Source organism: Ptychodera flava, chromosome 3, assembly GCF_041260155.1.
Source record: "Ptychodera flava strain L36383 chromosome 3, AS_Pfla_20210202, whole genome shotgun sequence".
Lineage (NCBI taxonomy): Eukaryota > Metazoa > Hemichordata > Enteropneusta > Ptychoderidae > Ptychodera > Ptychodera flava.
The window spans coordinates 33317858-33330824 of NC_091930.1; the positions used below are offsets into that span (position 1 = coordinate 33317858).

At 37.6% G+C, this 12967-nt stretch overlaps 1 protein-coding gene across 3 annotated transcripts in view; it reads left to right on the forward strand.

Moving 5' to 3' along the window:
* Window positions 1-4422: 4422 nt before the first annotated feature.
* The window catches only part of LOC139129862 (igLON family member 5-like), a 50395-nt gene continuing 41850 nt past the window's right edge, over window positions 4423-12967 (forward strand). For 2 of the 3 annotated variants that reach the window (XR_011551705.1, XM_070695544.1), the window contains exon 1: window positions 4423-4668. Coding sequence is in view for 2 of the 3 variants with exons in the window: in XM_070695544.1 (XP_070551645.1) it covers window positions 4623-4668 (46 nt within the window). In the remaining variant the exon portion in view is untranslated. The remainder of the gene's footprint in view (window positions 4669-12967) is intronic. The other variant, XM_070695543.1, reaches the window with a different exon arrangement.

The window sequence follows — 12967 nt, forward strand, 5'->3', positions numbered from 1 at the left end:
TATGATCACACAACTTTATTTCACTACGGCCCAAAGGCGCCCCATTTTGTACGGTATTCTTAGTTACTTAATCTGGTTGGTACTGCTTTTTAGGCCTATATGTTATTTGTCAACAAATTGAGGAACACGTTACGATGTTTTAATTGTTCTACCAATCATTAACATACATGCATTGCTGCGCATGCAGCAACGGTAAACGGCCAGCGCATGGCGCAATTTTTGCACAGTAACACGGTATTACTACGCAGTTTTTTGTGTTTATTTTTTTCTGTACTGTCTCAGCGTGCACAATGATTTTTCTCTGTTGTCTGCTATACCTATTTTTCTGTGTTTGGATTCATTGCGCTAAATTAATCAAATCAAATCAAATCACCCTTTCGCACTGACGCTTGGCCCTGGCCGATATCGCGAGATTACAGCGCGTAACTTATAATTATGAACTGACTGTTTTTAAACTGTAGCGTGTCACTATACCAAAGATAATCTTTATTTACACATAGAAATCTTACAATTCAAATCTGGTAACCGTCCAAGAGATGTTATTACAGTGTGTGAATGTGTGGTAACCTAATTATTATAGAATTACATGTATTTGCAACGACAGCAATCTGATTGAAACACTGACATCGTGTTTGTCGATTTTATTAGCAAAATACAATTAATAGAAAGACGACCACTACATGAAAAAGTTCCTTTACTTGTGTTTTACTTTTACTTGTGTTCCTGTTACTGGTGAATCGCTTGTCTAGCTGTGTGTTGAACGCAAGTTGCAGCAACTCTCAAATTCCATGAAAGCCATGAACATATGGGGAAAACATGAGTTTTTGATGTCGCAACACGCAACGTCTTTAGCTGTATAATGGGCCTTCCTCTCTTTCTGCACAAAACCATACACGGCTGACTGGGTGACTACACTGGTCACAACACGCGTGAACGTAGTCAGGGGAGGTTTTCTTTCACTCGTCTAGTCACAAGAGGGCGCATGCGTATTACTAGTATACTGGGAGAAAAGCAGATTTCATCTGCACTCAAAGATTATTGTAACATATACAAATGCAAGAATCATCCGTTTGAACAGTGAATCAGAGAAGCGATATTAAGGTAGTATGCGCCTCGCGGAAAGTGAAATGCTTAAACTTTTGCTCAAACTTTCCTTGAGAAATATTTCAAACATTCTCTTTCAAAATCAAGAATAAAAATTGGGGGCGACCCTTCAAATTTAGTTACAGGAGAAACAAATAGCCCAAGATTTACCGATATTTTACATTCAAAATGGCTGCCATCCCTGTGTTAACTCTATGGAGGAAAATAAAATTTTCGAATTTCGAACGAAAAACTAAGCCGGTTTAAAGTTTTCTTACACCAACAGCTTTAAAATGAACCCCCACAAGTGGTAGATCAGAATAGAATTGTAAAAGTTTGAGAGTCCGAATGTCTGTCCCTGAGGCGCGTTCTGCTTTCATATTTCAATGTAGGCCCCCTAAACAAAACTGAAGTCGTCACGTACTGAGCATTTAATTTTTCATCATACAAAAATAAAAAAGTCCATGTAAACCATACACAGCAAAGAATTTTAAGAATTTGGCCATTTCGCACGCCTGTGTCTGGGGATTAACTTTACATGCGATATTTTCTTTTACAAAATATTGTTTACATTTCTCTCATAATTGTACGATTTGGTAAGAGTGGTTTAGAAAATGCCATTGCTGTATCTCGGGTATAGCGAATGTTGCCGCTGAACGCATGATCATGTCGTGAATTCCATGCATGGCCGCAACGGTTGGAATCCTCTACGTGTCAATTTTGAAAGAGTGTAATCCCGCCAGAAACTTGAACGACAAGGCGATAATTGACTTCTGGAAGAAATGTCCAGAATGGAACAATTTGGGACGGACCATTAGATCTTAGGAGGTGAGGGCCGGTGGTCACAATCAGATTGTGTTTTTATTACAAGTGTAATTTTTTATTTTTTTTCCAAGTGAGTCACGATGTGCTAATTTTGTTTTCTGAGTAAACCGTCTGATTTATCTTTTTTGCGTTCTGATTGTTTTTAATTTTGCAAACTAGTCTGAAGACTTTTCCCCTAATGTTCTGCTTTGAAAATCGGGTTTGTTTTACCACGGTAAGCCTCCCCAGATGTAATGGTCCATTCCTTAATACGTCACGTAAACCAGAGCTACGAGGCTGTGTGATGCTTTCTTCAGATACGTGACTCGAATCTCGTCGCAGTAGCGTTTCATAACCAAGAAACTTACCAAGTTAAATTACGTTTGCAGATTGTTGAAAAAATTCAAAAGAAAATGTAAAATATGTTCTCAACTTCAAAGGGGGCGGGTGTATGAATCATTGTTAAAAATTAAAAACGTTCTTTCGTGGGTGTAAATCAATTTATTAGGCACAGTACTGCTAAACCTAAATATGCAGCTGCCACTGTCTATAGGCTATATCAACAAAACAAAACAAAATATTGATATTCAGTTTGTCAATAACACCAAGTGCTGAAAAAAATATTGTGCTGAATTGACAATAAACGCCTCCTAGGTGGAGTCGTATCAGCTCGAGACCTGAATGTTCGGCGTTTGTGTCTTACTTGGTGTTCAACGGGTTAGTCAGTGTATTCCAAAACTAACCGTTGATATGATATACCCAGCCGTGCCGCGTTGTAGTTCACAAGCCTGGTATTAATCAAATTTATTACACTTTAAGCTGCCTTCCGTCCCAGTCATGAACTGTTAAAACAGTAAAGGATTCACAGGCGCTCCTTAGCTGGGTCGTCTGCTAAGTAGATCGATTTTCGGATCGATCTATTGATCCCGTAGTCGATATGCCCGCCACTGCAACCTAAATACTCACACACTGTAATAACATCTCTGGGACGGTGAGTATTTAGGTTGCAGTGGCGGGCATATCGACTACGGGATCAATAGATCGATCCAAAAATCGATCTACTTAGCAGACTACCCAGCTAAGGAGCGCCTGTGAAAGGATTGTATTTGCGAATCTGTCATAAAAAAAGAAAAAAAAGACTGTCCGTAGCCGAGAGATTGGAGATAGAACACTCGAGAATGAATAGAGAATAACAGTGATTATCGCTCAACTGTTAACGATATCGTAGTCCTGTGACTATATGTAATTTTTTTTCCTTTTTTGACCTACGATACATCTGTTCCTCCTGTTCCCAGTGTTAGCAAGGACCATGGGGGCGTCCTTGCAATTTCAGCGGAACACAACACTGATTAGTACAAAGTTAACGCAGACGAACTAGAAATAGTCCTGGAAATATGATATTAATTTCATGATTATGAAATATTGTGAACTGTTAATATTATCAATAAAACCGTTTTGGTATTGCATCAGGGTATGGCTTCCTTTCTATTAAGATATACTTGATAATATTACTGTGTTTGAATTATACTTGACAGAAGTCTGTGCTTCGTCCGATCCTCGTTCGCCTGTGCAAAAATGTGGGCGTAACGTCTTAAAGATGATGGTTCGTAGAGAGGTGAGCACTGAGCTAGGCAGAATGTTTGATATGTCACAGTCCCGCCACAAAATACAGCGGATGAATTCGGTGCTTTCTCGTGCATTGACGGACCCAGTACTCGGCTCGTTTATATACAATGCAGACGGGAAGATGATGTCGTAGTTTGCGATCTATCCTCCCATAAGCTGACGCCTACCAGCCATGCGATGTATAACGACATCATACGCAGTCAATTTTTGTCAGACTTTTGCCAAAATTTTGATAAAAAACTGTAGCCAATGAAATGTTGTGTTCATTTAGTCCAAAATTATCAAAAAAATACGGAAAAGTTCATAAAAATTGGTAAAATTTTGCACCAAAATTTTGGTGGGAAAAAATACAGCACCCATGAAAATCATGAAAATTAGATAACCCAAGAGGTGATTTTTGCACGCAGAGAGCTGAAGAACTAGAATCGCCCACGGCCGGTCCAGATCAACGGGCGCTAGTATGAGAAAGGGAACTTTTTACTTGTCAGGCCGTTTTTTTTTTTTCATGCTGATCAAAAGCAAAATATTTCGGTAGCTTGATATCAATGCCTGCCAGCCAAGGGAGTTTCAAAATGTCGACACGCGATGAAGAAATTTTCGCGTATACATGTGTGCACATAATGTAGCCCGAGCGTATATATTTCACAATGATATAATTTCGAACCTATTTATTCCGCGAAAAGCTGCAATGAAAATTGAAATCAATGCCGTAAAAAGTCGTAAAAAAAAACACAACAACGAAAACAACAAAACATTATTGACCAAAAACGTTACTTTGATGCAATCAAAGACTCATATTTGAAGCAACTGTGAAATCGCAGGTCCGACAATTTCCTGTATTCTAAATTTCATTGATGTGGTCCCATGAATTATCTGACACAGGCTGGGTTAGATCTCGCAGTATCTCTCGAGAGTTTGTGAGACATCATAGAGGAGAACGCCCGCAGAGCTGGCTGAGTCACCGTACAGTGATACTGATAGCTGGTACGAGGTCTGCTCAAAAAATAGCCTAGAACATTTAGCCCCAGCGTCTCATCTTTCGTTTTCGAATTTTGAGGAAGTCTTGGTTCCCAAGAAGTCTGACGGAGTTGTTTGGTAAAAAAGTCGCCATGAGGTTATCAGTTGGGTTTGTTTTGCTTCAGTGGGCAGTTTTAGGTAAGCATTTTGTCTTTCAACTTATTTGTGTTTTACAGCGTACATCCATCTGATCTGGGCGATTGCTAAATGTGTGACTACAGCGGCAGACGACAATATTTGGTCAACGTCACATTGGTAAATTTTGCGATGGTCAATTGGTCGTTTTAGGTAATCGTTTTGTCTTCTGCAACATTCTTTTTCAGGTTATTGTTCTGTCTCCCACAAACTTACTTGAAAACAATTTTTACTTTCATTGACATGTCCGTGTGTGTGACTTGTCAGGGCACAGCACAGACGACAAAATTTAGTTGGTTTGGTATATTATATACAGGCCAAAACAGGCTATTCTGTATATTCCTAGTTTATCGACACCATATCAAGAAACTGTGCGTGTTTGCAAGGAATATGATTTTCAAAACACACACACTAAAGCTGTGTTTCCGGATCGAATCGAGCAGCAATTTTATAACGTCCTTCTAGCTCTCAAATTTCAACGTTTGTCTCCAATATTCGCGCAAGGGCCCCTAGCGAAATACTTGCTTTTCTTACGGCTGGGATAATATATGAAAATGACGAACTCATTTATGTGTACATGTAGGAAGAAAGAAAATTTAATCCCCCCCCCCATGAGAAAATTTGTCACACCACGGGACGCGCGCGGGACGGTGGCGTAGCCGCTCCACTTTCTGTCAGACGGTCATTGCTCGACGACAGTATAAAATGATGGTATGTCGCGTAAATTACCTATTAACTAGCCTTAAATAGCCAACCATTTTATTAAAGTGATATTTTCATTGTCAAAATGTAACGTATAACTATTTTTAACCATATCATTTGAAGGGGGGGGGGGCGGTATTATTCGCACCGCGCCCAGCGCTGTTTTCTCACAAGTATTCTCCATTGTTGAGTTCCACGATGAAATTGAAGCCGCCTTTTCGCAGTGGTGCGGAGGGGCCGCCGATGAGGTTTTTTTGACTCAGGACGACTCCTGAACGCGTATTTGTCAGCATGCGAACCCATCTTTGTTTAGGGCGACTTGTAAATTATAACAAACAAACGATGGTATCAGACTTCACACAGACTGGAACAGCTGTCGACATACAAGTGACCTAATCTTTTAAACTTTCCCTTTCGCTGAAGAGAAAAATTGTCCCTGATGAAATTATTGACCATTACAATGTAACAACATTTATAGTGAAGTTGGGACATGTGGAATCAGATCAGTAAAGAAGACGGTTGTAGGTTTGCAGTTTCCGTTCTGGTTTGACACGGGATCAGGTCAATCAGTGTTTTCCAGTCGGTGCAGGCGTAACATAAACATGCCGTTCCCACTACCGTGCTACCGGACAAAATAACCACCCTCCAGGGCAGCTCCAAGTCTCAAACATTTATGGAAATCATAGCATTGGGCGGTAAATTGACACCGATACTCATTCCGTCGAGTGAGTTTTTACTCACTTTCTATCACATATTTGTACATAAATCATTTCAAGTGACTCATTTCATCATTGAGAGAAAACCAACCCGTTTTTCATCATGTATGATTACAACCGGAAAACTGGGATAAGGATTCCGGATCTAAAGAATAGGATGGCAATTGTGTAAATTAGGTTGGTTCTTTCTAATGCACACTGGTGCAATGCTTTTGTCTGTCTTTGTCGTCGAATCAGTTTGTACGTATATTCTTCTGTTATCAAATCAAAGTGTACAAACCAACATCTTTTTTAAACTACAGTTTTAAGAATCCATAAAAAACATAACATTAACAAACCCAGTCATAATCTTTTTATCCGACTTTGTTGAGGTCACAAGATGGAAGGTCTGTTTCCATCAACTGCAATCTTAGGCAAAGAGTCATTGCATGACATGGACTTATTGAATGTCAAGTTAATGGTGAGATTAAGAAATTCTAGCCACTTATTATTATCACTTGTTGTGAATAAAAATAATACTACTGTCAATCAGTATTCTCACAGAAACAGTCAAGTGTAAGGTGAGAGTGAACAGAAATAACAGAAAGTCCAGTTGTGTAGTTTGACTGTTCTGTGAGCTTTGGAATAATAATAATAATAATAATAATAATAATAATAATAATAATAATATTTTTATTGCTTGCTTGTAAATATAGGATTTACATCACATTTGTGGCAATAAAAGTGTGATACAAAAATAAGTTAAAATTTTCTTCAATAAAGATAAAGTATTACAGTATAATAATAGTAGCTAATAATAAATATAACTAGGTATTTCTTTGTTTATATAAAGTAAAAATATAATCTGCAAGTTGTTCATTAAAAGATAACTCTTGTTTTGTTAGTAGAGAAATAAGCTGATTTTCAGTATCGTCATTTGGGAAATTGATTTTACTGAAAAAGTACTTTCTTTGGACTTTGTATTTCTGACAGACTAATAAAAAGTGTGTTTCATCTTCAATACTGTTGGTGTTACACTGATTGCAGTATCTTTCAGTAATTGGAGTTTTGGAATAAGATTTTTGGAATATGTACGTGCCAGTTCTGAACTTTTCTGGAAGTGGGAACAGAAACTGCTCTTCACAACAATTTCCAACAAAAAGGGACATATAATAACCTTCCTTGATTTCTCTTTTTACTCTGAGTTGTTCCTCTTTCAAATCTTTTGTGCAGGGTAAATACTGTGACTAAAACACACAAGGATAGTCAGTGACTATTTCAAAAGAAGCGGAAAATTACTCACTTCCGCTAAAAGGTCAAAGGTTATCTGTCACATGTTGCTTTTACTATACTGCACATCACTTTTTCAAGTTTTTGCAGAAAACATGTGTAATTTTTGATAAAAATGAAAATACACTGTAAATTACTTACTCTTAGTAAGAAGGTTGACACTGTTTTCATAATTTATGTGCCTCAATGATTTATCAGAATATTATGTGACAAATTTGAAACATTATCCCAAGCAAAATATAAAACAAATGTTTGGTTTTTTTTATGTCTGCAATGGAAACTGGTTGTAATAAAATCAATTCCTTACACCATGATGACATTGGGAAAGAATTCCATGTGTCAGTGCCTATCAGAAGTGACTTACATTCTTTTTGATTTTTTAAGGCTACAGTAACAACAGAGTTGCAAGATAAAGTCGCCATTGATGGCAGTTGTAATAAGGTTTTCAGATAGGGCTTGTAGTAATGTCAATCAAAGCTGTAACTGGCATAGTTTGTCAACTCTGATGGTTTTATAATAGAAAAACGTTCAGGTAGTTTGTCTGATACTAAACATTTATTTTGTGGAAGGGTATTAATGTTCACGCCTGATAAATCCAATGCCATTGTTTGTGTATGTTGATTGTAATACTAAACTGGCTGGAAAACCCTATTGGATACAACATTAAACCTTTGGATCTGCTGATGGGATGAGACAATTTTTTACTCACAGTAATTTTTAGCTGCAGTACAGTAGCTCGAGGTTTTGCCTGGGTATTTGGGTCGGACGGCAAAACCAGTTCTGGTTTTGCCGTCCGACCCAAAAACCCAGGCAAAACCTCGAGCTACTGTACTGCCGCTAAGTAATTTTCAGACCGGGTATTTGCAGTCAGAGTATATATTTATTGGTCAGAACTCTACAATTTTCTACACTCTGTTCATGTGCTTGTTGCTTTTTTTTTGCAAAAGCTACAAGACTGAAAAAGAGTTTTCAGTGCTAAAAGTATTGCTAAATTGAAGTTCCCATACCAGTTGTTATCAATGCCACTTTCCTGCTAAAATAGTTTAAAAGTTTGGAAAAAAGCTTGTTTGCAGGAGTGTTCGCTCCCTTTCAATTGTCTGTCTGGCTGTGCCAGATCAAATTTCTGTAGTGGGATTCTGAAGACCTATGACCACAAGCAGGCACTGTCCCTCCAGGACAAAGTATGCAGCTTCCAGCAATGAGAAGAAAGTCACTATCATAAAACAAAGAGTGATTACAGTCTGCTGTTACTCAAAATAGCCCTGAATGAAGAACTCGTGTTCTGATGATCACATCTGTCTCTCTTCAGCCAGGCATTTCTATCCTGTAAAGTTTGGCATATTTTTTCCCCTAATTTCTGTCTGTTGTGAATAACAGTGGGATAAAAAGGAGCGTCATCATGGTCACGCTGTGTTTATATCAGTTCTGTCTTTTCTCTCTTTCAATCCCTCTGTCTTCATCCTGACTCCGGTTTTCAAACTGATGCTGAAATTTTGCAGTGTTTGTCAGATTTCTGACCAATTTGCCGTCCGTTGGTGGTCAGAACTGAACGCTTTCAAATTTTGTCAACAGGCTCCAAGGGATCAACTTATGTTTGTTTTATTTTTTGTGTTTCAAATAATGATGTGATTTTGGAACTTAGATATTGGGGCTTTATGTTGGGTCTAAACATCTCTTTTTCTGAATCTGTCAGTGTTGTACAGATAACTTGTGTTTAGTCATTACATTCCTTATACCATGTCTTCATACAGGCTTATATTGGTCGGTTGTGTGTCATTCATGTTTGTATGGAACATTTTCTTTTTGGAAAATTTTTTTGTTTAACATTCCTTTTCACAAATATTCTAAGAATCATGACAGTCATTCTAAATTTCTTAGTGTTTGATTTTCAGCTGTTTTTCACCTCATCTGTACATTGCAGAGACAGGCGCTTGTCTTGGGCTGTGACCCTGTTATTTTCTCCGAGCAGACCCAGGGTCATACATAGAGTGAGTTGACTGAAAGTGATTGCAGAGATATCATGGAAGTCTCACCATAATGTTTCAGTCAGAACTCATTGCTGAACACATATGTTAACCAATTTCATTCAATTTTCTAGACAGAACAACAGACCGTTGATGCACAAGTACTGCATTTTAAGAAATGGTCTAACCCTTCACCATCATGGTTTGTCCCAAATCCATTGTTTTCTATGGTAAAGTTGGACCTGTACACAGGGAACTGGGGGTGAAAGGGTTAAAATAAGTCATCAGAAATAATTGTACATGTTTTACAAACTACAAAAGAACTTTTGACTCTGGCATTTCATACCGTGTAGATTTGGGGTCAAATTTACCTATCAGCATTTAACCTTTTGAGTGCTATAATATTTCCCGCCAAAATTTTAGGGCAACATTTTACAAGTTTTTGTGAAATTTTCTGTAACTGTTTTGATAATTTTGGACCAAACAGACATTACATTTCATTGGCTACAGTTTTTTATCAAAATGTTGGCAAAAATCTAAAAAAATTTGACCGGGATTACATTTTATAAAGGTGACACAAATTGACTTTGGCCCTCGAAGGGAAGACATGGTACTCCTTTTTACAAAAACAGAGTGAATGAAAATGAATGAAACATTCTCATCGAGTCCCATCATGCCATGCTAATCAGAGGCAATCACTACCATATGCTGATATTGATTGGCTACTAGGCTATTTAACTGCCTCAGAGCTTGAGCCGTGGTATAAGACGCTTGATACACTCAGCGTTCAATATAATCACTCTCTTTGCATTGATAACTCCAAAACAGGTTTACATTGATGCAAGCTCAGTGAACAGAGTGGTAAAGATCAGAGTGAATTAGCTGTAAACAGATTTCAAATATTCTACTATTTCTAGTGCCTGCAGCAACACCAGAAGTTAGACTGTACAGTGTTATACATGACAGTGTGAGTGGTTTATGTCTTGTAACCAGCAGTAGGAAAAAGGTTATTCAATACTCAACAGTGAGGCCGGTATGGTTTTAGTTTGTAAGAAAACAAAGTCTAGTCTCCCACAGTGAGACGCTCACCTCAGGGCTGAAACTGACAAATCAGTTCCATGCTAGGGGTTAGGGTTATAGTGTTTGGCTATTCCAAGGTCATTGGAAACCACTGCCATGATATCTTGTAGTAGGTCAGTCTTTAAATACAGAATGGAAAAACTTCCATTGATAAACATTGCAAAATGCATGGCAGGGATGGTTTTGAATATGCTGCATAATCTACTCTTGTTTATATTTCTCAAGACTTTTTAAATAATAACATGTACAAGCGCATCAGTATTATATGATGAATCTGTCCTTGGAAACTTAATCCTTTTGTTTTTTTGTATTTTGGGTATTAGGTATCTGGGCAACTACAAAAATGTGCTTTTTTGGGTTGAAAACTTGGATGTCACTTATCTGTGAAGGCATTGCAGCCCTCTACTTACTGAGCTGATAGGTGTGGTTGGAAGATAAAAAAATGTATGAAAAGACTGTGATAATTAAGGCCAAGTATTGTTAACCATGATGCACCGGGTGGTTTACACACATGTGAATGCAATTGAAATAGGGCATTGTTAATCGATATGTCAATTGACTAGGACAGTCAAACAATATATCAGTCAATAGAATATAGCAATTGGCCAATATGATAATTTCTCATTGCAATTGAGCCTGATTTATTTGCAGTTGTGATTTCTTCCTTTTATCTGCCAGTTAAATGGAATGTTCAATTGTTAGCTCAAGTGACCTTGTGACTTCTCAACAAGGTCAAGACAATTTTATGGAGATATTTTCCAATAGAGATAATGTCAAATTTGATAAGAGAAAGAGTTTTGTACATCATCCGCAGTTGTCAATTCTCTTTTTACTTTAGGGTAGTATGCCCCTTGAAAATGAAAGATTTGCTCAAACTTTCCTCAATGAAACTTTCAACCATCCTTTTACCATATCAACAATAAAAGATTGGGGTCTCCTGACTTTTACTGATATTTGAACATCAAAATGGCAGCCATCCCTGTGTTTGAGCTCTATGGGAGAAAATACAATTTTCAATATTTTGAAAAACTAAGATGGTAAAAACTTTATATACTCCATAAGCTTTAAAATGAGCTGCCACAAGCTGTAAATCAGAAAAGAATTGTAAAACTGAGAGTCTGCATATCTCTCCCCGAGGCGCATTCTACCTTTAACTGTTTTTGATTTTCAAAGTATGCAAAATGAGATGCATTCAAGTGTCTACTTTCAGCTATCGTGTCATGTTTACTTTGACGAGTACTTGAAGTCTACAGAGCAAAACATGCATGAATTCCTCTGTCTTCATCTTGAGTCAATGTAGCTAGTGTAAAGTTAATCATCGGGATTGAACGCAAAGCATATACTTCAACAAAACCAACGTAACGGTGGTAAAAGACCAATGCATTGAATTATTGATATGTTTTGTAATGATGTACACCATTACAGATTTGATAAACACTAAAGGGCAAATAGTACATAGTACGCAAGATGGCAAAAGCCTGTACGAGGGAAAGCCGCCTGGTATACATACCACGGCAAGGCATTCACAATCCCTTTCAGCTCTATTCCTTGACAATATTCCCTAGAGAACAAAAAGCTGTGCAGCACCAGAAACTTTCCCTAGACTTACTGGGTCTACTCACATGTTTGATCTCAATCAATGAATGGGTTTAACAATGCCACATGTCAATCAATGATGGTCTCACAGCGAGCACTTTACAGTGGCAGACTGGGGAGAGTTTAAAAGGCAAAGAAAAGATAACAAAACCATAACTCTGATAAGTTTATAATCACTCGTAGTATGATTTATGCAGAAGCCTGTTTTCTATCAAAGATTAATTTGTACCTTTTTGGGCAATTTGAACTAGTAATTAGAATGAACTTTTATCCAGATATAAGACAATCAGGGAAGGAATGGGGAGTATTCACAAACTTTTGGTGTTTTTATTCCGACAAAGCCAGTATACAATTACTGGATCAGTGATTAGTTCAATCCACTCCAGTTAAAAAGGGTTGAGAATTAGTTCAGTTGTTTTCTTGTGAATGTAAATATAAGATAAGGGATAAGTTGAAACCATAACAGTTGATAAAAGGCTGAGAAATAGTTCACTGATCTTTGTGAAAGCGAGATCTTTAGTATGTGCAGATAATTTATCAGTAACACAAATCTGTTTGAATCGTTTCTGTCAGAAATGATAGGCTTCCCATCACCCAAAGATAGAAAATTGCCTTCTAAAGACTTGAGGCTTTGAAAACTTGTTTTGATATCATGTAGGTCATGGTATTGGTGGAGGTCATTCCGTGTGATATCTTTCTAAACATCTGTTACAATGGGAACAGATTTTATCACAGTTTACCAGTGAGATATAAATTAGCATCAGTCTCAAGTAACAGGAAAAAGGTCAAATGCTGCATGTCCTTTGGTTGTCCCCATGTCTGAGCTGAAGGCAGGGTTGTTTCACGTACTTCTCTGTACTTCACTAGAAGTCCATTAAATCGTTTATTTTTTGTTTTCCAATATGATTGCCGAATTTACAAACAGGTGAGAGGACTTATTTGACCGAATGACTATTCATTTAGGGGTTGACCATT